Source organism: Aplidium turbinatum, chromosome 7, assembly GCF_918807975.1.
Source record: "Aplidium turbinatum chromosome 7, kaAplTurb1.1, whole genome shotgun sequence".
Classification (NCBI taxonomy): Eukaryota; Metazoa; Chordata; class Ascidiacea; order Aplousobranchia; family Polyclinidae; genus Aplidium; species Aplidium turbinatum.
Window position 1 is genome coordinate 3,845,274 of NC_137478.1, and position 26,862 is coordinate 3,872,135.

The following is a 26,862-nucleotide window of genomic DNA, read 5'->3' on the forward strand; positions in this document are numbered from 1 at the left end:
TTGTAATAATGAAGTGTTTGTGACGTCACAACAATTGAAATTGTTTAATTACAATAAAGATGGTTGTGATGCTTTCATATCAAACCGCCATAACGCTAATAGGATTAAGCGTTGACATAAATAATAATCGTAACTTCTCACTAACTAGGTCATTTATAAGCAAGACACACGACCCACTTGCCTCGCCACGTTTATGGAAAGCTGAATTGACAGTCGCATTGTCAATCACCTCCACAGTGTCAGCTGCACTGGTGAAAGCCCAGGAACAACGTTCGAAAGGGAACAGTTCGATAACGCTCAAAAGCATGTGTCTTTGGCAAGATTGCTTGAAGGTGGACACAAAGATTGGATTCCTTGCCTTTCAGTCCACTTAGTTTAAATCTAACCACCAGGCGTAAGACTGGATACGATAACAATAACTCCAGAATGGGAATGAATGGCCAAGCTTCATGTACTATAATGTGGGAATGCAAGCGTTTCCTATTGCTAGTACTGTCGTTAGCGTGTCTGAAGAACGTTTCGTGATGATCGAAAGAACGTCGGCTCGACACTTTTCAAGAGAATATGGCGGAAACACTGCTAGGTAAAACATTCAAATTGCACGACAGTTGAACTTGAACATATTATTTATTATTCTAAGACGAACGAATAAAATCTTTTGATATATTCTAAGCATTCCTATATGAATTTATGTCCAGAAACCATGAAGTGAATATAGTGCTTCTTTGGTTTGCAAAGACAACTGCTCGGTAACAGTTGTTGTACAGCATCATTCAGCTCAGATTACCAGTGTTCCATCTTTCGAGGCCCTTGGATTAACAAATGAAACAAGAAAAAAAACATAGTAGGCCTAGGCTACAAAACTTTGCCGTCGTTCGTATTTCAAAATTTATCTTTAAAATTTCAATACCATCAAGTGTTTCAATCAAAAACTTAGATGGAGTTATCTTCGAATGAGGGCGTCAGAGGAGTCCATTGATTGATTGATGTGGCTTTCTACGAAAAGACAATTAAGTTAAAGATTATTGGTATATGAAACCCACAAACACTGCATTGGTACTAAATAACTTGGGACACGTCACCACGTCATCACATTGATGCAAATTACTTGGGACTTTGAAGCGGATTGTACTTCAAACTATGTTCCATTGCATTAGCCCAACGCATGGTACCTCCACGTGGTCGTCCCCGCAAGTACCTACTTTGGGAAACTAAATTTGCTACAACTGTCGCTATAAAAGTCAAGCCCAACGCATGAATTTCCTCTCGTTCAGTGGTGTGCATACCCAGATAGCAAATCAGTCGTTTTTTGAGTTGATTCAAAACCAATGCAAAAAGAAATGTTTTGCTATCTGGACATGAGCTTTTCCAAACGCATCTTAATTGCGTATTGTTTGTTATGTAGGCTGCAAAGATGAAGTGGATAGAAAAAAAATCGAAAAAGCTAAATAAGACGGCTAATGTGGAAGTAACTTAGTAGTAAGCCAGTTTTAATCCGGTGATGTCCCTGTTACCGAGGGAGGCTGGATCCACCTTCAAGTGTCACAATCGCCTCCACACCCAATAAAGATGCGAATGACATTTAAAACAATGCTTGAGAGCCTTGCGATCATGGCTTGCGATTGATCGCAGACGTTTGCCTGGTACAAGCTCGAATAAAAGAAACTGTATAATTGGTCTGAATTGTGGCAACGGGTATGTCTATTGACTGCAGGTCTGGTGGTATATTAGGTATTGATAGACAATTAGACATTCCTTTCTGTAACCTTTCACCTACCCTGCAGTCGGCTGCATAGCCGAGTGGTGAGAGCGCTGGAACGGCAATCGAAAGGGCGCCGGTTCGACACCGCTCAAGAGCATACAGCTGTGTCTTTGGCAGGACCCTTAAAGGTATGCCTGAAGGTGGACACGAAGATTGGCTTCCTTGCCTTCCTGTCCACTTAAGCTAAATCTTCAATCACCGGGTGTAAGCCTGGATAGGACAAACAAACAAAACCTACCATGCAAAGGTGGATGGACAGCTGCTGAAGCAAGTGGTGACGTATCATCTACGTAACGTGAGGTCGGTGGTGCTTGACTATACATCACGTGACCCGAAGGTGCGAAAGGTTGTTGCACCTGGAAGGTAACGCGCGCCCATTATGTCGCCATCGTGATAGTGGTGGAAATATGCTCAGGCAGGTTGGTAAACACGAGACAACATAAATATACATAGGTAGTGGATAACATCGGTAACATACTCAAAAATGAGATTTTATTAAACTCTGAGCATCTGCAAAGACATTGTAACTTATAATGACTTATTCTATGGCTTAATCTATGAATAATTCAATGAAACAGTTTGCTTTACAATCGTTAAGTTTGCAGTTTGTATTAACACCTCCGTAATAGTAATAAGATGACCTCCTATTTTCTCCCCACATACATCCCTGGGTAGCCCTTCCCATTGGGAACTACAATCTCGAGACAAAAGATCCAATCATTGACTCAGAGTTCAGAACTAGGTTAACGAACTTGGAGTTTCAAAACACTGAAATGCCTAAGTGCCTAACGAAGACTTGTTGTTCTTAGAACCTTCTAGAATTGCTTGATGACGCAGAGAAAACGTTAGAGAGCAAAGTGGGACTTCGGGATGGATTAAAAAGTTGGACACCATAACACTTAAAAGTTGTACACAATAATAATAATTAAGTTGGACACTTATTGCATCTCATGAAAAATACACTGTACCTAGACAGCAAAACCAGTCATTTTTACATTGATTCAATGTCTGCAGACGTTGAATCAATGTAAAAATGACGTGTTTAGCTGTCTGGGCATGTGCATTTTTGTCCCTTACAAACGTTTTGTTTGTGCACTTCACACTTATTATTGGCAATACCCACATGTGATTGGCTGCTGTGATGTGGGGATAATACAATAAAGGAATGGAGTGGCAGTTGGGACGAGGTTGTGATCAAAGCTTCATTTTCAGTTGCTGACAAGTCTGCACAAAGATCACGATTAGCAAATTATCTGCTTCTAAACATTGATTCAACGTGTACAGACGTTAAGCCAATGTAATAAAAACAGCATTAAGGTGCAAATGTTTTCTTAGCACAACTGGCACTCCAAGCAAAGATTGATGAAGTAAATTCCATTGTTCAATACTTTCATATTATACATTTTCAACGTTTACATCAGAAGTGCACAATAGAAATGGTGGGTAGCAGAAAACGTCACTTACTGCTGGCGGGGGGACTGCAGTTGCCGGCGGAACCGGTGCAGGGGGGCTCACTTATTTGCCGCATCTCTTGCTGGATGTATTTGCTTTCTTGAGCTGAACTCAGCTTTTTGGGTTTCAAAAACTGAAAAGCAACATAAGCAAGTTGAACGATAGGAGCTTTGATATGAAGTAAGCCTATCGACTGACCTCTACTAATGTATTTACTGTAACAAGCACAACTGTTCGCGTAATGGCTGCACTTTTAGTATAAAATTTTACAGCAATAGCAATGCAATGTTCTGCATAATGAGCATCTATTGAATTTGCGTGTTTAAATTTTTGGTGAAGTTGATTTGTTGTAGCTGTAAAGAGTGGAGCAGTTCAGAACTGAAAGAGATTGTTGCTAAAGAAACTAAATTCGAAACGCAATAAATTTTGTGAACACCTTCAAGTAGAATAACTTTTTTGTATATCTTTGAAGAACATGACCTCAAAACTTCGCTTTTTGCTTTTTCTGTTTCCTTGTGATTCTAAGAATTTCGAAAACGAAAGCAAAAAGCTTTCCAAAAAAGCAAACAAACCATTTTTTACATTGACTCAACGTCTGCAGACGTTGAATCAATGTAAAAAACGGTTGATTTGTTGTTTAGGTTGGAGCAATACATCATATGCAACAGGTTACCTCCACAGTCCACATACCGTGCCATGCAAATCATTGAGCTACCAAATTCCAAACAAAATCTTACTTGTGGCTTCTCGGCGCCATTTAACGTTCTGGGCTGTTGATAGTGCGGGGTTTCTGATGAATTAGGCCACTCCGAAGAGCCATTGAAGGATACAGCACCTGGATAGAACGAAGATTACTATGAGATGTAATATCACATTGAAACAATATTTATATCTCACTGCAAGTAGCCATGTCTTGCAAAATCTTACAAGACATGACAGAATGAATAAAAGATTAATGCAAAACATGCACAGATGAGACCATCGTAAGTGTAATGTGTAGCAAATGAATTCAAAGGTAAAACTAGAAGTATTTTTATGTTGAGAAATAATGTTTTAACTCTGTACAGAAACCTCAGAAACATGTGATAATCCTCAGCTTTTTGTGTTTGTTGTATCACAAACAACACTATTAAACAACAACCTTCAAGTGAAGATACGGAGTTGGCGGCCAACAACGTAGAGTCGTCATTTTGATGCTTCGAAGAGGTGGCTGATTGCTGGTCAGGTTCGTGTGGAAACTGATGCTTTAGCATGATATGACGTTTAAGCAACGGCTTTGTTCGACAGCTGTATTGACAATGCAAGCAAGAGAACGGCTTCGTTTTGCTGTAAAAGATAAAGGATGAATTTCGTGTGGCTTTCATCTTCGCTGTAGCGAAAACCATTCCGACATTAATCACTGAGAGATCAACTAATAAAGAAAAAGAAAAATCGGTAGAAAAAGTCGCTTTCTTTTCTAGCAACTGACAATTTAATTGGAGAAAGTTCTTTGAGATGGAACAAGATGAAAATGTAAATTTCACGTCTATTTTAACGTTATGGTTGCGATATGTTATACGCCAGCAAGGCAACATGCAAGGAAGAACATCAAGTCCCGTATCCACATGCAGGGCCGGATTCAGCTGATGGGGGGCCCCCATGCAAAAAAATTTTTTAAGCCTACGGCGCGAAAAACCATTTCTACGTCTACAGTAGCATCAGTCCAGTACTGCACAGCATTTTGCAGAAACTTTAAAGGCCAAAAGGGAAAAAAATAACACAAAATCACATTTTAACCATATAGGGGGGGCCCTTCAAAAGTCGGGGGGCCCGGAGAAACTCCCCCTCCCCCTCCCCCCTAAATCCGGGCCTGTCCACATGAGTCAAATATGAGGCCGTGATAGGAATATGAAGATCAAGTAGCCTTAGTGAAACAATTCAGATAAAACAACATTCTGAACGTGACTAAATTTTAAAACACAAAAATTCTTCATAAACTTCATTGCACGCAGAACAGTGCACACACAAACGGAACAGGCATCACCAAACCAAAAATTGCCTTCATGGAATCTGATGATGCACGTACCTGTGTGTTAGTGAGTGTTGCTGCAGCAACTTGGGGGTCTTTGCAACGTAAGAGCAATCAGAGCAGAAATGGCAGGAGGCGTTGGAGTGTTCAGTGGATAAGTGCAGTTCCAAAGCGTCACGCTTCGGTAGCGTTAGGCGGCATATCTGCGGGTCAAAGTATTTACTTTAAGTTGAGAAACCAAGGGCATATTCATCTGCAATTCGTCTGGTATCAGCGAAGTTTTGAAACATTGTCAAAAACCAATCGACTAAAAGAATACTAATGTTCATGATCATTAATTTAAAAAGCATTATTTTCTGTTAATGACTACAACTAACACATGGACCATCCATGACCCACATGGACCATCCGTGACCCATATGCATGGCCAATTGGTCATACACCGATAAATCGGACATTGTAGCTGAATTCGCATAAAAAAGAGAAGATAAAAAATCCTTTTCACCTGCAACCAAGTTGAAACCGACAGAATGGTGCTGCTTGAAAGCAGTTTCAACAAAAGAATCGACAGTTAGACTTAGATTCTATTGATCCACTTAATTGGTGCAACAGGCCTTGGCTTATTAGAACGGAAATAGAAAACTATGTGATTAGAGAACTTCTAACTAACAGACGCATCATCTGTAGAACCAACCGGGCATCTATACTTGGATGCTTTCATCAAGTGCGTCAAAAGATGTTTTTGTAATCCTTCCCGGAAGTTGGATTTGTAGTCACATTGAGTGCAAGGAAACCTCTTCTTGTCAGCGGCAGTGTGCTTGGACAACTTGTGTCGTCGAACAGTCGCTGAACAGCGCGATTTAAAGAGACACTGATCACAGTGGTGCTCCTAGGAAGTAAAACAACTTCTTTTGATTTCACATCTCTTAAAATTGTTGGCGCATCATTTTAAAATGATGCTGGTTTATCCGTAACAAAAAGCTTTGTTTCGTAACAAAATGTCTGTAAGCTTTTTGATTACTTTCAAAATGCGTGTCGTTAGATGGGGAATACCCAAGGTCGTTGAGGACATTTTCAGGCTCTGGTAAGTTGTGCATTGTGCAAGAGAAACAGAACTTTGCAAGGAAGCCCGGTAGAACCACTACGGTTTATTCGACCAAAGTATGGAATTGGACAAACGCTGAGTGCAAAAGATTAAAACAAAGACAATGAAGATCCTGTTATCCAAAAAATCTTAAACAATTTGTTTCACCCTTGTTGAAATCTTCAGAAGGTTCTTATTCAAATAGAATTACAAAATTTTAATTAAAAATTGTTTGAAGTATATGCTGTATTGCGCAGAGTCACTTAGAAAAGAGAGCAGTTTTAAATAATTCAATGTAAGCACTCACCTCAGAAACAAGATCTCTTAGATTTTATCGTAATACATCAATCAAAAACTGAAAATGGGGCATAAGAATAACAAGGAATAATATATAAGTGCACAGCCTTCAAACAAACCTTCATGTGGAACATGGCTTGGTGAACATCCCACTCGTTTTGCGACATCGTCACAAACCTGCACTGGCGGCACACCAACTCGCCAGGCTTCTTATGCTTCACCACCACGTGCTGTCAAGTACATCAGCTCAGGTTAGATCAACATGTATAACAATTATTGGTAACATTCAAAGCATAGTTGTAATTAGTAGATTTCCTTGTTTAGTGTGAAAGATTGGACAAAAAAGTACAGAAAAATCTGTGTATATCAATAAGCTCCATTCCAACACTACAAAGTCTTGATTTTGAAAAATAATTTTAGTCTGGACAGTTTTGTCACCGATCCATGTGAATTTTGACATAAATGTTCAATTCCACACTTCGTACCAGAAGCTAGGTACAAACTTAGAGAAGCTTGTTAACTCGGAGCATTGTGTCCTCTATGAGTTACTACATCATTGCTTCAAGCACAATATGAAGCCCAACAGAGCAGATCACCATTTGGGTTCACGCCCCAGGATTTAACGCAGAGCATAAGTAATATTTTATGTCGTTTTTATAAACAATGCATTACTGTAAGTAGTACCGGGTAGTGACAACCAATTCCTTAAAACACACAGTCTTGAACAACTAACCTGGGTTAAATTCCTGTGGTCTCTTGAGCGAAAATCACACCCTTCATACCAGCACCCGTACGGCTTGACACCAGTGTGTACGTTGATATGCTTGTCCAGGTGGTGACGCAGTCTGCAATTATGCACAGGTTGGGCAGTTAAATATCATGCGGAAGAAAGCATTTGGTTTTGCAGGTTGAGATATTAAAATAACGTAATCTAGCACAAATAAGCTTTTCTAGTCAAAGGTGGTTTATTTATAGAAAAAAATATAAATAGTTTTTGAAATTGGTAGATTTTTGGAAAAATTTACACAATTTTCAGTGATGGTGATGTGATAGCCGACAGTATAGTACGGTTTGTGCAACGATTGGCAGTTCAGTTCAGTTTATTTTTTGTTTTGTTGGCGAAAAAGAAAGACACAAAAAGCAATAAGACAATAAACACAAATAATTCCCAACAACAGTATTCTGAGCAATTTCTTTTTGTTGTGAAACATACTATGTCTATGCGCTTAAGTAAAAGATCAAATAGAGAAACACCAAATGGGCAGATGACATAAACCCTGGACACAAAACATCCACGATTGGCTGAAGACAAAGTGTTAGTTGAGTAATAAATGGAAAATTTGTCAGCGAGGATGGTAAGTTGGTCACAGGTGAGGATTCGTAACTTCTACTGCTGAGAAAACTCTAGAAAACGCTTTCCTTGTTAATTGTAATCAGTTCTCACAACAAGTTCTCAGCAAAAGAGGTAAATAGAGATACTGTTGGCTTGGCAATAAACCTACTTTGCAACATAATTACACTTGTCACAAAAGAAGCACTTGAATCCAACGTGTTCTTGGTCAACATGGGCGGTTAGAGCTTCCTTTGTGGGAAATTTCACCTTTACAGAGCGATCTGCTGGCTTACAGTGCTTGCAAGTGTAACCGGTTAAATGCCGGTCCTTCACATGCTCGTCCAAGTCAACCTAAAAAAAGATCAATCAAACAATTTTCATGAAAACGAAATTACTTACGCAACGCTCTACATGATGTGGGCTCACTAGCGATTTCGGCTCTATGCCGTGAATAATTAGTTAGCTAGTAGCAAAACCGTGTTAGTGAAAATATAAATAAGGTGGAGAGTAGGGATGTGCCGATCACAAAATTTTTGCCGATGCCGATTCTTAAATATTTGCCGATTCCGATTCTTTGTATAGATCAGTGGTTTTCAACCTTTTTGGTGGAACGGAACCCAATGAAACATTCCAAAAGCCCGAGGAACCCCTGTTCAATAATTTTATCGCCTTATGCAAAAAACATCGTTTGATTGATAAAATTAAATTAAAATAATCATGTTCAGATTTATTTATGTACAATAAAAATACAAACTGTAAAAAATTACATTTATTCTCATAAAAAATTCAATGAGAAACTTGAGCCTGGTGTTTCTTGCACAAGTCTTTAATATTGGGATGCAAACTTGCGGAACCCCTAGACTTACTGGCGGAACCTTAGGGTTTCGCGGAACCCTGGTTGAAAACCAATGGGTTAAATGATTAAAGCTGCTTTTAGTTGGCGCTCTACAAGTGGTTGCAATTTTGTTACAAGTTGCTGCCTTCGAAATGTCTAAAAGCGTTCACGTTGTCGCCTGCTCTAAACAGCGTGATTTTTTACTGTAGTTCTTCACTTCTTGCGCGCTACAAAGTGGTGATAGACACGCGTTTTGTCGCTAAAAATGTCTGCATTAAGGTATATTCTACAGATCAAAGAAAACTCCCTAATTTTGCCGAATGCCGACTAGAGCTGGGCGATATTGGTAAAATTATTTCGATACGATATTACCAAAAATAAAACGATATTATCAAACTTTCGATATTTTACGGCGAATTGCGAACCATGGTTTTAATTAAAGAGGCAAATCTTCTGCGGTTACCCCGAGTAATGAAAGGAACACTAATTCAAAAGCGTTTTGAATCTTTCAGACAGTGTTGCTCACATTTTCTTTGCAGTTTATACTCCCTCGCTTTTTCTCTTCTTGCTTTTAGCGCCTCGCATACTGCAAGCGGCCCACTAAAATAATAACTATTACGTAATAATCCATTTCTCCTTTATCTTCTAACCGTTGTGTAATCATTCAACTTTTATATTTTATCTGGTCTGATTTTCTCCTTGAACGTTTTTCGTCATTTCAAAGAAAGAAAGTATTTTGATCTGGTGCCTACTAAATAAGAGTTTACAAAATGGCGGACAATCGCCATAATTTAGACTACCGCTCTCCGAATGCTCGTTGACGTTGATGCAGTTGTTCGAAGAAGCCGTTTTTTGATCGGTATTTCCACGCGCTCGCGCTACTTTTGATTGGGAAACTTTGATAAAGAATCGGCAATTTTTTTCGATGCCGATTCTCCAAAAATTGCCGATACTTGCCGAATCCGATTAATCGGCACATCCTTAGTGGAGAGCTGATGTTGTGATCACCAATAAACACTCTTAGCAGTATTACGAAGTAGTACAAACGACAGGGAACACATTTATACACTTAGGAAAACTAGAAAGTGCAAAAACAAAAAGACTTGAAGCGAATACAAAAAAATGAAACAAATCGGTTATAAAGTACCGAAGAGTACAACAAGTTGGTTAGAAACCTTGTTATCGTATTTGAAGCCACAGTGTGGGCAGGCGAGCCGTAAGTCGTGGTTTTTCATCCGATGCTGAACAAGCAGGTACTGGGAGTTTGCCTTAAACCCGCATACGTCACACACGTGGGAGCCACCGAGGTGGTTGAAGCGTCTGGGCAGAAAGAATAAAGTTAATTTTCATTCATATAACGTATGTGTGAATTTATGTGTATCTCCAGACAGCAAATCAGTCGTTTTTTACATTGTTTCAACGTATGCAGGCGTTGAATCAATGTAAAAAACGACTGAATACTGAGTAGGTGTCTGGGTCAGAAGTTGACAGATAGTTGTTTCAGCCAGAGGTTTTGTCAGCAACCCGCTCCTGTAAGCGCTATGCAGGCTTGCTCCATCAGCTGCGTGGTCGAATGGTGAGAGCCCTCACGCGAAGTTAGGAAGAGCGCCGGTTCGACACTGCTCAAGAGCATGCGATTGTGTCTTCAGCAGGACACTTCAGCGCGGCGACAAAATGGGCTTTTTTGCCGATCTACAACTTGAATCCTTACCAACGGTAATAGGGCATTAGATCAGATACAACAGAAAGTTTCGGGAAACATCACATTCCATCCCATGAGTGGTGAACTGATAAGGAATAAGTAGAACTTTTTGTTCATTTAAAGCGCTTAAAAGCATATTATGTCGATGTTAAACATATTAAAAGCAAGCAAGCGAAAGAGAGATCTTAACTCACCTGTGGTTGCTGAGAGAGTACTGGCTTGAGAATAACTGGCCACAATCACTGCACTTGTGAGAAGAGGGGTCGTTGTGCGTCTGGAGCAACATTATTACAGTCGTACATAAAAAATCATACGCGTTACAAAAACATTTGTTGCGATTCTTTTCTATTGAAGAAGCCATCGAAACTAGCACATGAAACGTATTTAGATTCCCAGATGAGAATGCAGTGAGTCATAATCTCTGAATATTACTTTAAAACAAAACAATTTTGTTTCTCTAAATTCAACCTTGAACAACCAACTCAACCAGTAAGAGAACGAAATGCTGATGTTACCTCTAAGTGGATCTTGATAGGATGCCAACAGTTGCTGGTGAAGTCACACAAGGGACACTTGAAGCCATCTTTATAATGGCTGTCAAAGTGAAGCTGCAGTTCCTTCTCTGTGGTGAACCTTATAAGTCAGGACTAAATCTTTTAGTATGCAACGATAATGAGAATCGAAAAGATGCAATGACAGGAAATTGTATATTGAAGGTAAATGTACGATAAAGTCCAGATGGTACACTATTAAACTAGGGTCTGCTACTATTCGGCGAGTTCCCTATTCGGCGATTTTTTGAAAATACAACGATTTGTCTGTATTTTATTACATTTAATTATATCTCTATTGTTATTTACTTTTTTCTGAATCCGCATGGTCTCAATGAGCCGGTTTCCTGCAATGTTTATTTTTCTGAGTCTTTTGTGACATCACAACCTAGTTTTTGAATGCGAGACTCTCAAAGTAAAAACTTCGGGAAACTTGTCACTTTTTGAATTTCGTTTGTGTTAAATCGCCTTTGTTGCTCTTGCAAGTGTTAATTGTAGGTCTATTTTACAATCGACGAAACAAAAGTTTTCTTTCGTTTAGCGACGTTAAAACGATGTAAAAACGGCAATTTCTGCTGGTTGGGATAACTAGGCTACGGTACCCGATAATTTCCTTTCAATCCAAGCTGTAGGCCACACATTTGTTGATCCAAACTAATCATTTTAACTATTCAAAAGTACTCGTCGTCGTCGTGTGAGCGTCTGGGGCCGAGGGTCTATCCTTTTACCACCCCAGATTCACGATGTTCCCGGACTACACTGGAAGGCTACTAGAGAGCAGCCAGTCTTTGATTTCATCATCCATGACACGCAGACCTTCCACTCTGTTAGGTGTGGAAGGTCTGCGTGTCATGGATGATGAAACCAAAGACTGGCTGCTCTCTAGTAGCCTTCCAGTGTAGTCAGGGGACATCGTGAATCTGGGGTGGTAAAAGGATAGACACTCGGCCCCAGACGCTCACAAGACGCTCACTTCAAAAGTACTAACTTATAGACATAAACATGACGAATTGTAATTTTTAATAGTTCAAACATTTTATTTTTATTTTGCACGATTTCAACGTTTAGCGACGTTAAAAGGATGTAAAAACGGCAATGATAATTAGGCTACGGTACCCGAGGATTTCCTTTCAAAAAGTTGCCGAACAGGGAACTCGCCGAAAAAGGCTCTTGCCGAATAGGGAACTCGCCGAAATGGGCCATTCCGATTAAACTATGATGTTACAGATTCTCACTGCAATTTCCGATCCGAAATAACGATTTACAAGTTACAACGTAACAAATTTTTGTCATTTGGAGTTTGTCATACATAAATCATTTAGACATCAAACAACCTGCAACTTCTATCTAATTGTTTGTTTAGATTTGAACCAAATCAATCTTAAAGGCAGGATAGGCGGCAAGTAAAAAGTTTAAGAAATTTGCATTTCTTGTTTAGTTTAATTCACACAACAGCAATACGTATGAAATAGAAATGATATAGAAATAGAAACTATATTTATGATATAGAAATTAGAATGGAACTAATAATCTTTCCAAAGCAACCCTTCTATACTTTAAAAGATTTTTGTCACTGTAAAATGTGATCCCACATAGCTAAAATTGCGTACTGCAGGAACTAGAATGGAACCAGAAACAATTTACCTTGATTTGCATTGATTACAGGCTTTTGTTTTGGTATGAAGATGTTTCTTTGTTACTTGCGATGTTCTGGCAACCCTGGCAGGAGTGGTGGGCTGATCAACCTCACCATTGTGACGCTTGGGCTTTTTTACTTTGACAACCAGCCTTTTTCTAAAAGCTGTGGAAAGTTAATAACACCACAAGTCCTCTATTTCATATGAACCTGAATGATATGAATATTTCATTCCAATCTGGACATTTCACAGCGGTCCTTATAATGCAGTGTATTGTTGCTATAGAACATTTTAAGACATTTTTGTTTTGGAGCAAAATGGTTGGAACGCCTGATTAATCTGATCAAGAATAAAGAGCCCGAAATGTAGAAACTAAAGTCAACTCAGCAAACAAACGTTTCAAGAATTATACTGTCTTCATCTTCAGTGCAATAAATGTTTATCACTTAAAGCATTTATAGCACTGAAGATCAAGATGAAGACAATATAATTTCCGATACGTCTGTTTGCTAAACATGAGTTTAGTTTCTACAGTCTGGGCCCTTTATTTTTTGATAACATTTTTGTTTATTGTGGTAAAAACTCAGCTTAAACAGTATGATACAACCAGACATTAGATGCAAAGTTTCAATATGTTGGATTGTTTATGGACTAATGACCACAACCAAACTTCCCACATAAAAGATAATTCTTCTTAAGTCTTTCAGTAAGACACTTAATGGCATGCTTAATTAATAGGACCATTTGATTGCATGTACAATTGTACATAACGGATCATCAGAAGGTCTTATTCAAATAGAATCTGACTTACAATTGTACATATATATAATATTACAAAGTAATATTGTCAAGCTACAACTAAAACAATAGCACAAGTGCACAGCAGTTATCAGGAAAACATACCTTTGCTTGGACTGGGCTCATCATTGTTGTTCAATGAAGTTGTGCCAAGCTTAAAAACAATGAAGCAAAACATTATATTAAATGTTCAGAACCTTGTGCCCTTGCCAAAATGGTGAGTATGGGGATACAAAGGTAAGGTACCGTAGTAATAATTCTCATAGGGTCACTGACAACTGGCAAGAAGCCTCATAAACAGTTTGGTGAATACCAAAAACAAACAAAACAAAAAGTGTACAAGAAATTACATTATGAATAAATGAAATATCAAGTAAGGTTTCAGTGACATACTAAATAAGTAAATTCATGAATTATGTATTTTACACATCTCTTCATAAAACTCTATTTCTCAACATTTCTATCTCTATTCCTGAAAAGATTAGCTTGATCATCTCTTGTTTGTGCAACAGACAAAAGAGGTGCATGATCAAAGAGCAATTTGCTTTCTTTCTGGGGAGCTCATGAAAAGTATTTCTAGACTGAGCAAAAAACAAGTCTTTTATCTGGTTACATATTTAAAACATGTACATACTATATATATATACCTTTCTTTTCTTAAACTTTCTTGTCGAACTATCATCAGAGCTTGCATAACCAAATTTTTCAGGCATTCTTCTCATTCGTGTGCTTGTTTTTGGAACCACTGGAAAAACAATACTTTTGCAATACAAAGTTTTGCGAACCGGTACTAAAGTTGTTGAGTGTTGAACTTTTGTTATATTTGCAGGCCTCGAAATTCGTTTTTGCTGACGGCGGACAAACGTGTCCGGTCTGAGCAGCTACATCGACGGACAAATTAAGTCTCACGGCGGACACACCAATTTTAGCGTCAATTCTCATGCTTAATCACTTTAGCCTATCTTGATAATTCTTCGCCATTTGAGAACTATAGCTATGGTTTAGAAGGCTTTTTAAAATTTCAGCAAAGTCACTCTGAAAGGCTATCATCAGCACAACCACGTGCGCTTGAAGAGCCAAAAGCACCATGTAGCTGCTTAATACGCCGCATAACTGATTAACTTCCACCGAACGAGGTCGTGTGGCTTCTTGCGTCACAATGCTCTGGGCACGAGTTGGAAAACTTCTACAATAAGCAATAACGCCACTATTTTCTGCTGTGTAAAGTTTCACTTGGCTTTTTACTTTAGGTTTATTTTTGCGTGTCATGTGAGCAAAAGTGAATTTTCCCTGGGCATTTTCTTTCTTACTGTAATACCAAAACTTATCGAATTTTGCTGCATCTTGCTGTAATAGCCTACCCAGTACCCGTATAAATCTAATTTTGTAACCAACCTTGCTTTATCAATGTTACCCGAGATCAAAGTCAGACATTGTGACGTAAGACTTGAACTAAGTTGCTCATGATTGGTGTAGAAGTACCGGTACTCCCATCGATTCTTAGCGAAGAATTCACCTTTGTTACGCTGATTCAATGTCATCAATCGTTGAAGCAACATAAAAATTGAAAGTTTTCCTGCTTTAATGGAAGCTAAGGGATACAGTATTTACATTTTCTAGATGCGCGCTAGAATGCGCTGGAAATTGTATTCTTGCAACAATTGTTCATGCTATACAGTGACGATTTGTATCGCTCCTGTGTTATTTTTCGGCGGACAAATATGACCGATCTAGATGGTACTTCCCGCGGACATCACATGCTGTGACGACGGACATGTCCACGGTGTCCACCGTGAATTTCGAGGCCTGTATAAATATACCAGCCTCTGTGGACAAACATGTCAGTGCATCCTAAAAATAACATACATTATCAAAAAAAAACTTTGTATAACTCTGTGTGGTATTTGTAAAAATGAATCAAGTTTTATAGCTTTGTATTTACAATATAATCTTCTTCTTCATCGTGTGTCACACGGCCGTAGCCCAGAGCATCACGCAGGCTCTTGCTCTATCGTTGAACTCGGCCAAATCCTGTGCAGAGCACCTTGCTTTTAGGTCAGGGCATTCGAGTAGATGTTGCATCGTTTGCTCCTGTCCGCATTTGCAACTTGTGCTCCCCATGGAATACCCCCAGTGTCTCATCGAGGTTTTACACCTGCCAATACCAGTTCTTAAGCGGTTGAGGCATCGCCAATACTTCCACGGTTCACGTTTTCCGGGAGGAAGGCTCTCCATGGGTGTGAGCTCCATATTGGCCAATGTCGGTCCGGCTGCCAGTCCCTCCTGCCATAGTTGAACCCGCACATTGGCGGCGACATCGTCATGACCTAATGGGACAACTGAAGCAAGGAAACTTTTTCTTGACTTCAGACGCCTGTGTGCTGGAGTTTGGCCATACAGTGGGTGTCTCAAATCTATGTCCTGACAAGATCTTTCCTTTCTGCTGGTCACGCTTCTTCTGATGTTGGGGGGAGCAATTCCAGACAGAATGTGCAGCGACGTGATGTTGGTTGGTTTGAGACAACCTGTAATCAGACGGCAGCTTTGGTTCAATATGGGGTCAATTTTCTTGGCATGTGCTGAGCGTTCCCACACTGGGCAAGCATATTCTGCAACCGAATAGCATAAGGCTAAAGCAGTTGACCGTATTGTGTCAGGGAGGGCACCCCAATCAGAGTTTCCGAGTTTTTGCAAAATATTATTTCTAGAAGCCACCTTAGCTCTTACTTTTTCGATATGGGATTTGTATGTGAGGGACCTATCTAATTTGACACCGAGGTATGTGGGATTGATACAGTGTGCCAGTTTGGTTCCATTCCAGGAAATGTTTAGTTGGCGTGATGCATCCCGGGATCTAAGGTGGAATGCGCAGACTTGGGTTTTATTGGGGTTGGCACGCAGGTGGTTGTCCGTGTAGTATGTCGTCAGCCCATCCAGAGCATCACTGAGTACTGTTTCCGCGGAAGTGAAGTGTTTGTGTTGTGTTGTTATACACAAATCGTCAGCGTATATGAAGCTTCTTGTACCAGGATGGATTGGTTGGTCGTTTGTATAAATGTTGTACAAGATGGGGGCTAAAACACTTCCTTGTGGTAGACCATTTTTCTGCTGTCTCCATCTGCTATTTTTGCCACAAAAATAAACATAGAAACGGCGATTGCTAAGCAATGATTGTATCAGCTTAGTGAATCGAAAGTTCTCGGTGATATTGAGGATCTTTGATATAAGGAGACGATGGTTGACAGTGTCATACGCTGCAGATAGATCTACAAAGACGGCTCCAGTGACGGAACCCTCTTCAAACCCATTCTCTATGTGCTGTGTTAGATTCAAGAGTTGTCCTGTGCAGGATTTACCAGGTCGGAAACCTGCTTGTTCATTAATGAGTTGGTCTTCTATGAGAGGTTGCAATCGGTTTAGTATCAGCCGTTCAAACAACTTGAACAAATGACACAGCAAAGATATAGGACAAAAGCTTTTAGGGTCAGTTGGGTCTTTTCCTGGTTTCAACAATGCAATAATTTTGGCTTTTCTCCATAGCTTAGGAATTTGGTAAGAGCTGAGGCAGTTGTTGTAAAACTTTAGCAGCCATCCCAGAGCGATTGAACCAAAATGTTTAATTTGTTCAGTCCGAATTCCATCTAATCCAGCAGATTTACCTTGTTTCAGAAATTCAATGCCCTTCTTCAGTTCTTCAATTGAGAAAGGAGATGTTAGACGAGGGTTGCGTTCATTTTGAGGTCTTATTAGCCGGGGTTTAGACTGCTTTTTCATGTTATTTTTGCTTTTGCCATTGTACATTTACAATATAATAATAATTAATAAGGCTTAAATGTTTTTCAGATGAAAAGTAGGCAAATGTTTGTTTAGTACCGGTAATGCAGAAAATCAAACAAAACGTTTTTGCACAATTGCAAAGAGAGCTTAGTGTTTGTGAGAAAGTGTTGTATATTAAATTACAGTAGGCCTTTATAGTTATAATATATATACCACAGCTCAAAAATTTCACAAAGTTTTTATGGAGTCTTATAAATTTGAGTGTTTGCACCTGAATTTGAAATGGTCTCAATGGTCTTGGAACTTTTGTTGTTGATACAATCACTGTGTTTAAGTGATTCTTTAGTCACATTTTTGGCTTCAGCATTACTGGAATCTTCATTTGCCTAAAAACATGACATAAGGTTTCTGAACATCAATAAACTCATGTGACATACAAACATATATGTGCAATTATATTATGCATTCTGAAACAATTGTCTGTGTCATACCCAACAAAATAATAAAGGCTTTGCTTTAATGATTGATCAGTATATATAAAGCAAAGATTTAATCTTACCCATAAAAATTGATGATCTTCTTTAATGTGAGCTCGTAAATCTTCTTTATTTGAAGTTCGTTTCGAGCATAGTTTACATTTAAAAACAACATCAATCATATTATCTAGATCAATGCAGCTTTCACCAATGTGTTTTTCCATCATGCTTCAAATGAAAAATTGTTGTCAGCACCAGACAAAACTGAGCCTTGTTCTTCCCACCTATCACAGTAGGATGCATAGGCCAAGATATTATCACTCATATTAAACAGCCAAACTAAAATAATAATAAATTCCAATTTACACAAATTTCTGAGATCATCAGCTAAGCCACCAACTTTGAGACAAGTATTTTTTCCTTGCCACCTATAGTCATGTGTGTATTTGCAAGCATTTTTTCAAGAATCTTTGAAAATTGTATTTGCTAACTTAGACACTATAGACAGTTACCATACTCCTTTTTACCAAAAAGATATTTTCATAGGCTATTCTTAAGGGGTGCAACCTAATTCGTACCGTGAACAATTCGTACCGTTAGTTCGTACCTTGAAAAGATCGAGAAATTTTTTTAAAAAAGCCGAGGTCGCTGATCGCAGTTTCCGCAAACATTTTAAAAGGGTTAGGGTTAGTTAGGGTATCGGAATATCGATTAGGTATCGGTATCCGCAAACAAACAAACTGAAAAGATGGAGAAAAAATAGAACATCGCTGATCGCAGTTTCCGCAAACATTTTAAAATTTCCGGTAATGATCCTAAGAGTTTACCAAAGTCGCTGATCGTAGTTTCCGCAAACATTTTAAAAGGGTTAGGATGTTTCCGCAAACAAACTGAAAAGATTGAGAGAAAAAAATAGAACAAAGCCGAAGTCGCTGATCGCAGTTTCCGTTTTTCCGCAAACATTTTAAAACTTCCGGTAATGATCCTAAGAGTTTGCCGAAGTCGCTGATCGCAGTTTCCGCAAACATTTTAAAAGGGTTAGGGATAGGGTTTAGGGTAAGGATTGATCGGAGTTTCCGCAAACATTTTAAAAGGGTTAGGGGTTAAGGTTGATCGGAGTTTCTGCAAACATTTTAAAATTTCTGGTAATGATCCTAAGAGTTTTTGTTTCTTTGCGGAAAATTTTAAAATGTTTGCGGAAACTGCGATCAGCAACTTCGGCTTTTTTAATTTTTTCTCTCGATTTTTTCAAGGTACGAACTGACGGTACGAATTGTTCATGGTACGAATTAGGTTGCATCCTTCTTAAGTGTGTAGTGATTTGGTGGTAGCCTACTGTTGCATGTATTAAAATTACAATAGCGCATTTTGTGATCACTGTTTTAATTCCAAAATGCATCCAAATCCAAACACCACTGTCATTCTGGTGGAATAATTCAGGGCAGTGGCTATTGGACCGGCCCCGGTCTTTGAATCTGAAACACTATTTGACCGGTCATGACATCACTATACAGGCACTTTTTTCTTTTTCTCTTTCAAAGCAAAAGACGAGAAGCGCATATATATCTTCTAAATTCGACAATTTCATTCAACTCGATCCGTGGCGCGTGCGATCCTTCGCGGGCTTCTATTCTAGAGGGAATGAGTTCGATACTACCCGGAAGCGTTCTTTTTTTCTTTTTTTTAACTAAATTTTGACCTGAAGTGCATTTTTGTAGTCAATTTTTAATTTGAGCTGCTTACAGCCCAATTTTTTATGTCTTTTCAAATGTGAGTAATAAAGTTAGAGTTTTTTTAATTTGCTGGAATTTGAGAATTTCTCTGGGTAATTTTCCGTTTGTGGCCGTGCTACGGTAATTACTGATATATCGACGGTCGAAAACAAATAAGTCGTAAGTGCATTTTTATGCTTTGGATTAAAAGGCAAAAAAAACAATTTTCTTTTCATTTTTCAAATTCCGTTAATGCTTTTACTTGAAGCATTAGCATCTGTAACTATAGTAGTAGAATAATAGTAGATAGCCCTAAGTGCATAGGTTTTGAAAATGCAAAAAAGAGAATTTCTCAAAATGTCACTTACGACTTTCTTGTTTCCGACCGTCGATACAGCCTACTACATAATTTTTCATTCAAGCACGTTTTAAACCTTTCAAGGTTTTGCCACCTTTTCCTGTTCATTAACGTGCTGGTAGGTCTATATCGATTTTTGTAGTTAGTATCTTTTTCGTCCCGGACGCGTTAATGACGAAAAATAAAATGATTGATTGATGTGACCGTGTTTGCTGAACGATGCATTACATTTTTGCTCTTAACGAGTTGGTTATATACAATGCTTCTTTTAAAAAAATGGTAATGGTATGTAAATGTAATGCAACTCAAATTAAAAATTGACTACAAAAATGCACTTCGGGTCAAAATTTAATTAAAAAAAAAAAGAACGCTTCCGGCCTCCGGGTAGTATCGAACTCAGTCCCTCTAAAATAGAAGCCCGCTAAGTACGGTATCACACGCGCCACGAATCGAGTTGAATAAAATTGTTGAATTTAGAACTTGTTGAACCATAGGCATACGAAGCCGAGCAACGTGATTAAGTTTAGCATCTTCAAGTTTATTACATTTACATAAAGACAGTGGCTATTTGACCGGCTCCGGTCTTGGAATCTGAAACACTATTTGACCGGTCATGACGTCACTACAAAAGCACTTTTTTCTTTTTCTCTTTCAAAGCAAAAGACGATAAGCGCATTAAGTTTTAAATTCAACAAGTTTTCTTCAACTGAGTCCGTGGCGCATACGTAACGTCTCCGGCTGCCATTCTAGAGGGAAAGAGTTCGATACTATCCGGAAGCGTTTTTTTTTTTTTTTACTTAACTAAATTTTGACCCAAAGTGCATTTTTGTCGTCAATTTTTAATTTGAGTAGCCTACAGCCTATTTTTTTAAATCTTTCCAAATGTGAGTAATAAAGTTAAGTTTTTTTAATTTGTGAATAAAAGAATAACAGTTAACCTCTCAAGTACATGTAGCTCCACACAGAGTGAAATTTACATGCCTTTTGACTCCTTTTTATTTCTTTAAAAGTAGTATCTAAAAAGACATTATGAAAAGCAACTACGGACAAAGGCCAGTGTTTCGATCTCCCGACCTCTTCAGCGTAGCGTAGTAAAGTGAAAGTGGAAAGTTGTCTTGAAGGGTTGGTTGAGATGATGATTTGAAACTTGACTGATTGTTGTGCGACAATGAGACTGGATTTAATTTTTAACTTCGGACTTCAGCGAAACGTCATCTTACAGCCTATTAGAAGGAGTGATTTTTTCAGAGAATTTGTGCTAAGAAATGAAAGGAATTTGTTAAAAATAAAGACTAGAAAAAACTTTTTTAATTCGTTTTGAAACTTTTTTATTCACCTGTTGATTCATTCATATCAGTTTGTATCCTTTTGTAGTTAAAAAAAAAAAAAAAAAAAAGAACGCTTCCGGATAGTATCGAACTCATTCCCTCTAGAACGGCAGCCGGAGACGTTACGTATGCGCCACGGACTCAGTTGAAGAAAACGTGTTGAATTTAAAACTTAACGCGCTTATCGTCTTTTGCTTTGAAAGAGAAAAAGAAAAAAGTGCTTATGTAGTGACGTCATGGCCGGTCAAATAGTGTTTCAGATTCAAAGACCGGAGCCGGTCAAATAGCCACTGCCTTACATAAACATAAAACTACGCAACAAATTAAGTATCGAACGTTTTCGACATCACAAGATGTCCTCTTCAGGAATAACATACATACAAATTAAATACATCTGAAAAAAATACAATGGTTAACTAAATCTATAAACAGAAAAAGACAAAAAACTGCACAGTACTTCTGACTAGCTCAAACTAAACGATATAGGCTCCACGAGAATCAAAGGTAACTGCATCAAAAGGTGTTAAACAGGTCACATGATATGGTAAAAAGGCAAGGTGCGAAAAAACTAATTTTAAAATACAGAGAGCAAGAAAGACGAGCCGCAAGCATACAATTGTCTGTTTAAAAGTGGATTGTGACGTTTTATGTACAGGGCTTCCAAGATCTTAGTTTGATACTCAGACCTGCCTCTAGACATGATCTCAAACTGCTTGATAGAAACGTTATTTTGGCATTCTGTACATGAAAAAATGTGATCTTTAATTGCACTTTTCTGTATAGAATTCAAATTCAGGTGTTCCCCAGCTCTAGTCGATAAATGTCTTGTTGACATACCGATGTATGTCAGGCTTGCATCACGCAAACAACTGAATTTATAAACGACATTGTGACATTTACCCTGTTTATAGAACGTTCAAAGTAGGCAGGTATTTTCAGCTGAAGTCGCCTACGCCCTTTGCTTTATGTTCTAATGTCGTTTATAAATTCAGTTGTTTGCGTGATGCAAGCCTGACATACATCGGTATGTCAACAAGACATTTATCGACTAGAGCTGGGGAACACCTGAATTTGAATTCTATACAGAAAAGCGCAATTAAAGATCACATTTTTTCATGTACAGAATGCCAAAATAACGTTTCTATCAAGCAGTTTGAGATCATGTCTAGAGGCAGGTCTGAGTATCAAACTAAGATCTTGGAAGCCCTGTACATAAAACGTCACAATCCACTTTTAAACAGACAATTGTATGCTTGCGGCTCGTCTTTCTTGCTCTCTGTATTTTAAAATTAGTTTTTTCGCACCTTGCCTTTTTACCATATCATGTGACCTGTTTAACACCTTTTGATGCAGTTACCTTTGATTCTCGTGGAGCCTAATATCGTTGAGTTTGAGCTAGTCAGAAGTACTGTGCAGTTTTTTGTCTTTTTCTGTTTATAGATTTAGTTAACCATTGTATTTTTTTCAGATGTAGTTAATTTGTATGTATGTTATTCCTGAAGAGGACATCTTGTGATGTCGAAAACGTTCGATACTTAATTTGTTGCGTAGTTTTATGTTTATGTAAATGTAATAAACTTGAAGATGCTAAACTTGATCACGTTGCTCGGCTTCGTATGCCTATGGTTCAACAAGACAAACTCTCTACCGAAGCTCTATCAATTTAGAACTTATAAAAAAAGAAACACCTCTTGGTGGTATCGAACTCATATCCTTGGGTGTACGAGCCAGACAAAGATCGCACGCGCCACGGTACGCGCTTCTCGTCTTTTGCTTTGAAAGAGAAAAAGAAAAAAAATGCCTGTATAGTAGGGTGGAGTGAAAAAAATAAAAATCACTAATTCAAAAAACGTCCCCTCTCAATAGTTGCCTTTGGTCCCAAAACTAAGTTTAAAAGTGGTTTTGGGAAGTTGCCTCGAATACTCAGGTGACAACCTTGACGCAAAGGTCATGCGGGGGTCAAATCCCATAAAAATGCCATAACTCTGTGAGCGGTGATGCTAGGGAGCTAATTTTGATGCCAAAAGAAGCAGAATGTGCACTTTCCTATCTGTCTCAAAAGAATTTTTTTCGAAATTTCGCTAGATACGGTATATATATGGTTATTTTCACAAAATGTAATTTTCGGGTCAAATATGAATAACACATAGCATTATGCACAGTTTAACATCACCATAACATAATCACTCCACAAGAAATCAGCATAATGAGTATGATATATCTCTAACCAATGAAACACACATTTGAGTGGCTTTAGAGCAAGCACAGGATGGTAACAACAAACAAATATAAAATTGGGTTTCATAATATTACAATAGCCTGGACGACAGACGTTAAATGCCAGTTTTATGCAGGGAGGAATGGTATCGGCAGGAGGACCTAAGATTGAAATTGCTTTTTGGTATTGTATTGCTTCATCAGTTTTTGTGACCGAATCTTTAGCCTGATCAGACCGTCACGTCTGTTGAAGCCAGCTTTTGCTGATGAAGCTTCGGTTACAAGCTTTATGTGGCGCTTCACAGCTTGATTGTGGCATGGGTGGCAAATAATGAGCTTTTCTTCTCTGATTTTTTCGATATCACAGTTACTCAGGTGTCGAATGGCTGGTGGTTCGTTGGTTTGGTCAGAATTTAAGTTCACAAGTTTGTAGTAAGATTTAGCATGATTGAATTTTCTCACATGGACAGAAGCTACGGATTCTTCCCCATCGGATGGCTCATTTTGGACTGGTGCTGCTTCGCTTTCAGGCACTTCATTTTCGATTGAAAATTGTTCAATGACCCCTCTCAAACTAAGGATTTTGTTCACAGCTAAATGACGAATATTATGGGTACAGAATCTGCATGGCCGTAATGTTGGGCACTGTTGATGAAGATCTCGAGCTTCTCGAAGTTGGAGGACTTTCCCATGCAAGTTGGCTGACCTTGGCCTGTCACATAGCCTACCCCGTTTCTATGTTTCTGTACAACGACCACAACATTGACAACAATCGTAGAATTTTGCATTAGAGTTTACTTTCCGGCATGGTTTGAAATCAAGCACTACCACACGATCACAGATGGCCTGAAGAACTTCTTCAACATGCTACAAAGAGTCGTCAAATTTCCGAACAATAAAGTCAAGAAGATTGCACTGGATGTCCTTAAGCGAAATGCATTCTTTGCGCACCAAGAAAACATTCTCTTGGGGATGTTGGCAGATGATGATGAGACAGTTCGTCATTTAGCTGTGAACAAAATCCTTAGTTTGAGAGGGTCATTGAACAATTTTCAATCGAAAATGAAGTGCCTGAAAGCGAAGCAGCACCAGTCCAAAACGAGCCAGCCGATGGGGAAGAATCCGTAGCTTCTGTTCATATGAGAAAATTCAATGTTCCAGCAATCAACGTTCATGCTAAATCTTACTACAAACTTGTGAACTTAAATTCTGACCAAACTAACGAACCACCAGAAATTTGACACCTGAGTAACTGCGACATCGAAAAAATCAAAGAAGAAAAGCTCATTGTGCGCAACCCATGCCATAATTAAACTGTGGAGCGCCACATAAAGCTTGTAACCGAAGCTTCATCAGCAATAGCTGGCTTCAACAGACGTGACGGTCTGATCAGGCTAAAGATTCGGTCACGAAAACTGATGAAGCAATACAATACCAAAAAGCAATTTCAATCTTAGGTCCTCCTGCCGATACCATTTCCCCCTGCATAAAACTGGCATTTAACGTCTGTCGTCTAAGCTATTGTAATATTATGAAACCCAATTTTAAATCAAATATAGTTATTACTATCTGAAGCCTTTACAAATTGTTTCACCTAACGGATCTATTTGTTTGTTGTTACCATCCTGTGCTTGCTCTAAAGCCACTCAAATGTGTGTTTCATTGGTTAGAGATATATCATACTCATTATGCTGATTTCTTGTGGAGTGATTATGTTATGGTGATGTTAAACTGTGCATAATGCTATGTGTTATTCATATTTGACCCGAAAATTACATTTTGTGAAAATAACCATATATATACCGTATCTAGCAAAATTTCGAAAAAAACTTCTTTTGAGACAGATAGGAAAGTGCACATTCTGCTTCTTTTGGCATCAAAATTAGCTCCCTAGCATCACCGCTCACAGAGTTATGGCATTTTTATGGGATTTGATCCCCGCATGACCTTTGCGTCAAGGTTGTCACCTGAGTATTCGAGGCAACTTCCCAAAACCACTTTTAAACTTAGTTTTGGGACCAAAGGCAACTATTGAGAGGGGACGTTTTTTGAATTAGTGATTTTTATTTTTTTCACTCCACCCTACTGTATAGTGACATCATGACCGGTCAAATAGTGTTTCAGATTCAAAGACTGGCGCTGGTCAAATAGCCACTGCCATAATTCAGCGTGATCCCTCTAATAAAATAATCCGTAAAAAATGAGCGATAAATAAGGCAATGATAGCGACAACTTGCAAGCTGGGATGAAAGCACTTTGCATTGAAATTTTTTTTTATGCCGCTTGAAAGTCAGGATGCCATTTTGATTTATTTTTTATATCAGAGTTTCTCTAACCAAGGCGGAGACTTGTACACCAGCTCCGAAAACTGAAACTGTTTACCCAAGACTTGCATTCTTGCAAATTGCAATCATATTCATAATAAAGATATGACTGATGAGACAATATTTAAAAAATGATGTTGCCAAATGAGCATATGTGATTTTTAATACAACATTTTTTTGCAGTTTTGTTCATTACCTCAGATTGTTCTGCGAGAGAATAAATCAGTATATCCTCTCCGGTTTACGGACGAAAATACAGGTTCCGGCTCCGCTCCCGCTCCGGTTATAAACAGACGGTCTCCATATCCGGTATGGTAGAAGCAACAAAACGTGAAGGTTAAGGCGTGCTTGAAACCGGTATAGGTTATTAATTTAAAAGAAAATAGCCAAGGTTGCAACAACTTCAGGAAAATTTAAGAGATCTGAAACGCGCTAACCACGGCAGCCGTGGCTGAGTGGTTAGCGCGTTGGGCTTGCAGTCGAGAGCCTGCATGTTCGACTCCAGCCACCCGCACTTGCTGTTGTTTCTCTGGGCAAGAAACTTTACGATAATTGCCTCTACCAAGTGATCGATTTCGAGTAATGGGTATAGTACCAAATTTAAGTCATAAGTAAAGTAGACAACCGGAAACAGATATTGCAGTCGGCTGCAGCGTGGGTCAGGTGTACGTCGGAAGGCGTACACCGATGCATAGCGCTCAAGTCCGCTTTCTCGCAATGCAGGATAAAGATAAACAAAACAAACAAAACAAAAACAAAAAACAAGATAAAAAGTAAATAAAAAAGTTACAAAAAACAACATATATTCTGGCTATAGCTTTATTAGCCCCCTATAGCTTTATAGCTGATATTTTCAAGATTTGTATGAATAGTCACTTGCTATGAAAATTGGACATAGCAAGTAACTATTCCTTATCAAGAGCGTTATCAAGAGTGCTGATGGTGGAACACATCTTACTGCGTTTGGTTCATACTAATCCTCACACTAACAGTGAAGCCAAACGTTTTTGAAGTGGTCCTCATCCATATGTTCAACATCGGCATGCATCAATATTGTTTAATTGATATGCAATGCATGTTTTCAAATTTTTGATGTAGGCTACCGTAATCAAACTACGATTCGACGATACATTTCAACAATTTTACGACGATTTATACGATTCTACGATTCGACGACTATTATTTTCTCTGGTTGTCTCTTTTGCAAAATG

At 38.6% G+C, this 26,862-nt stretch overlaps 1 protein-coding gene across 1 annotated transcript; it reads right to left on the bottom strand.

Moving 5' to 3' along the window:
- Window positions 1-608: 608 nt before the first annotated feature.
- LOC145774394 (uncharacterized) lies at window positions 609-17,936 on the bottom strand. Its single transcript, XM_082585637.1, has 19 exons — window positions 17,796-17,936; window positions 17,508-17,622; window positions 14,107-14,204; window positions 13,565-13,613; window positions 12,669-12,825; window positions 10,989-11,106; window positions 10,668-10,747; window positions 9,947-10,091; window positions 8,106-8,287; window positions 7,337-7,448; window positions 6,723-6,833; window positions 5,917-6,111; window positions 5,280-5,425; window positions 4,356-4,540; window positions 3,952-4,049; window positions 3,227-3,347; window positions 2,886-2,986; window positions 2,001-2,118; window positions 609-996 (listed from the first exon to the last, which is right to left on the bottom strand). Exons 1-19 carry the CDS (start codon window positions 17,934-17,936, stop codon window positions 944-946), a joined length of 2,325 nt encoding a protein of 774 aa, XP_082441763.1. The 3' UTR covers window positions 609-943.
- Between the last annotated feature and the right edge of the window lie 8,926 nt (window positions 17,937-26,862).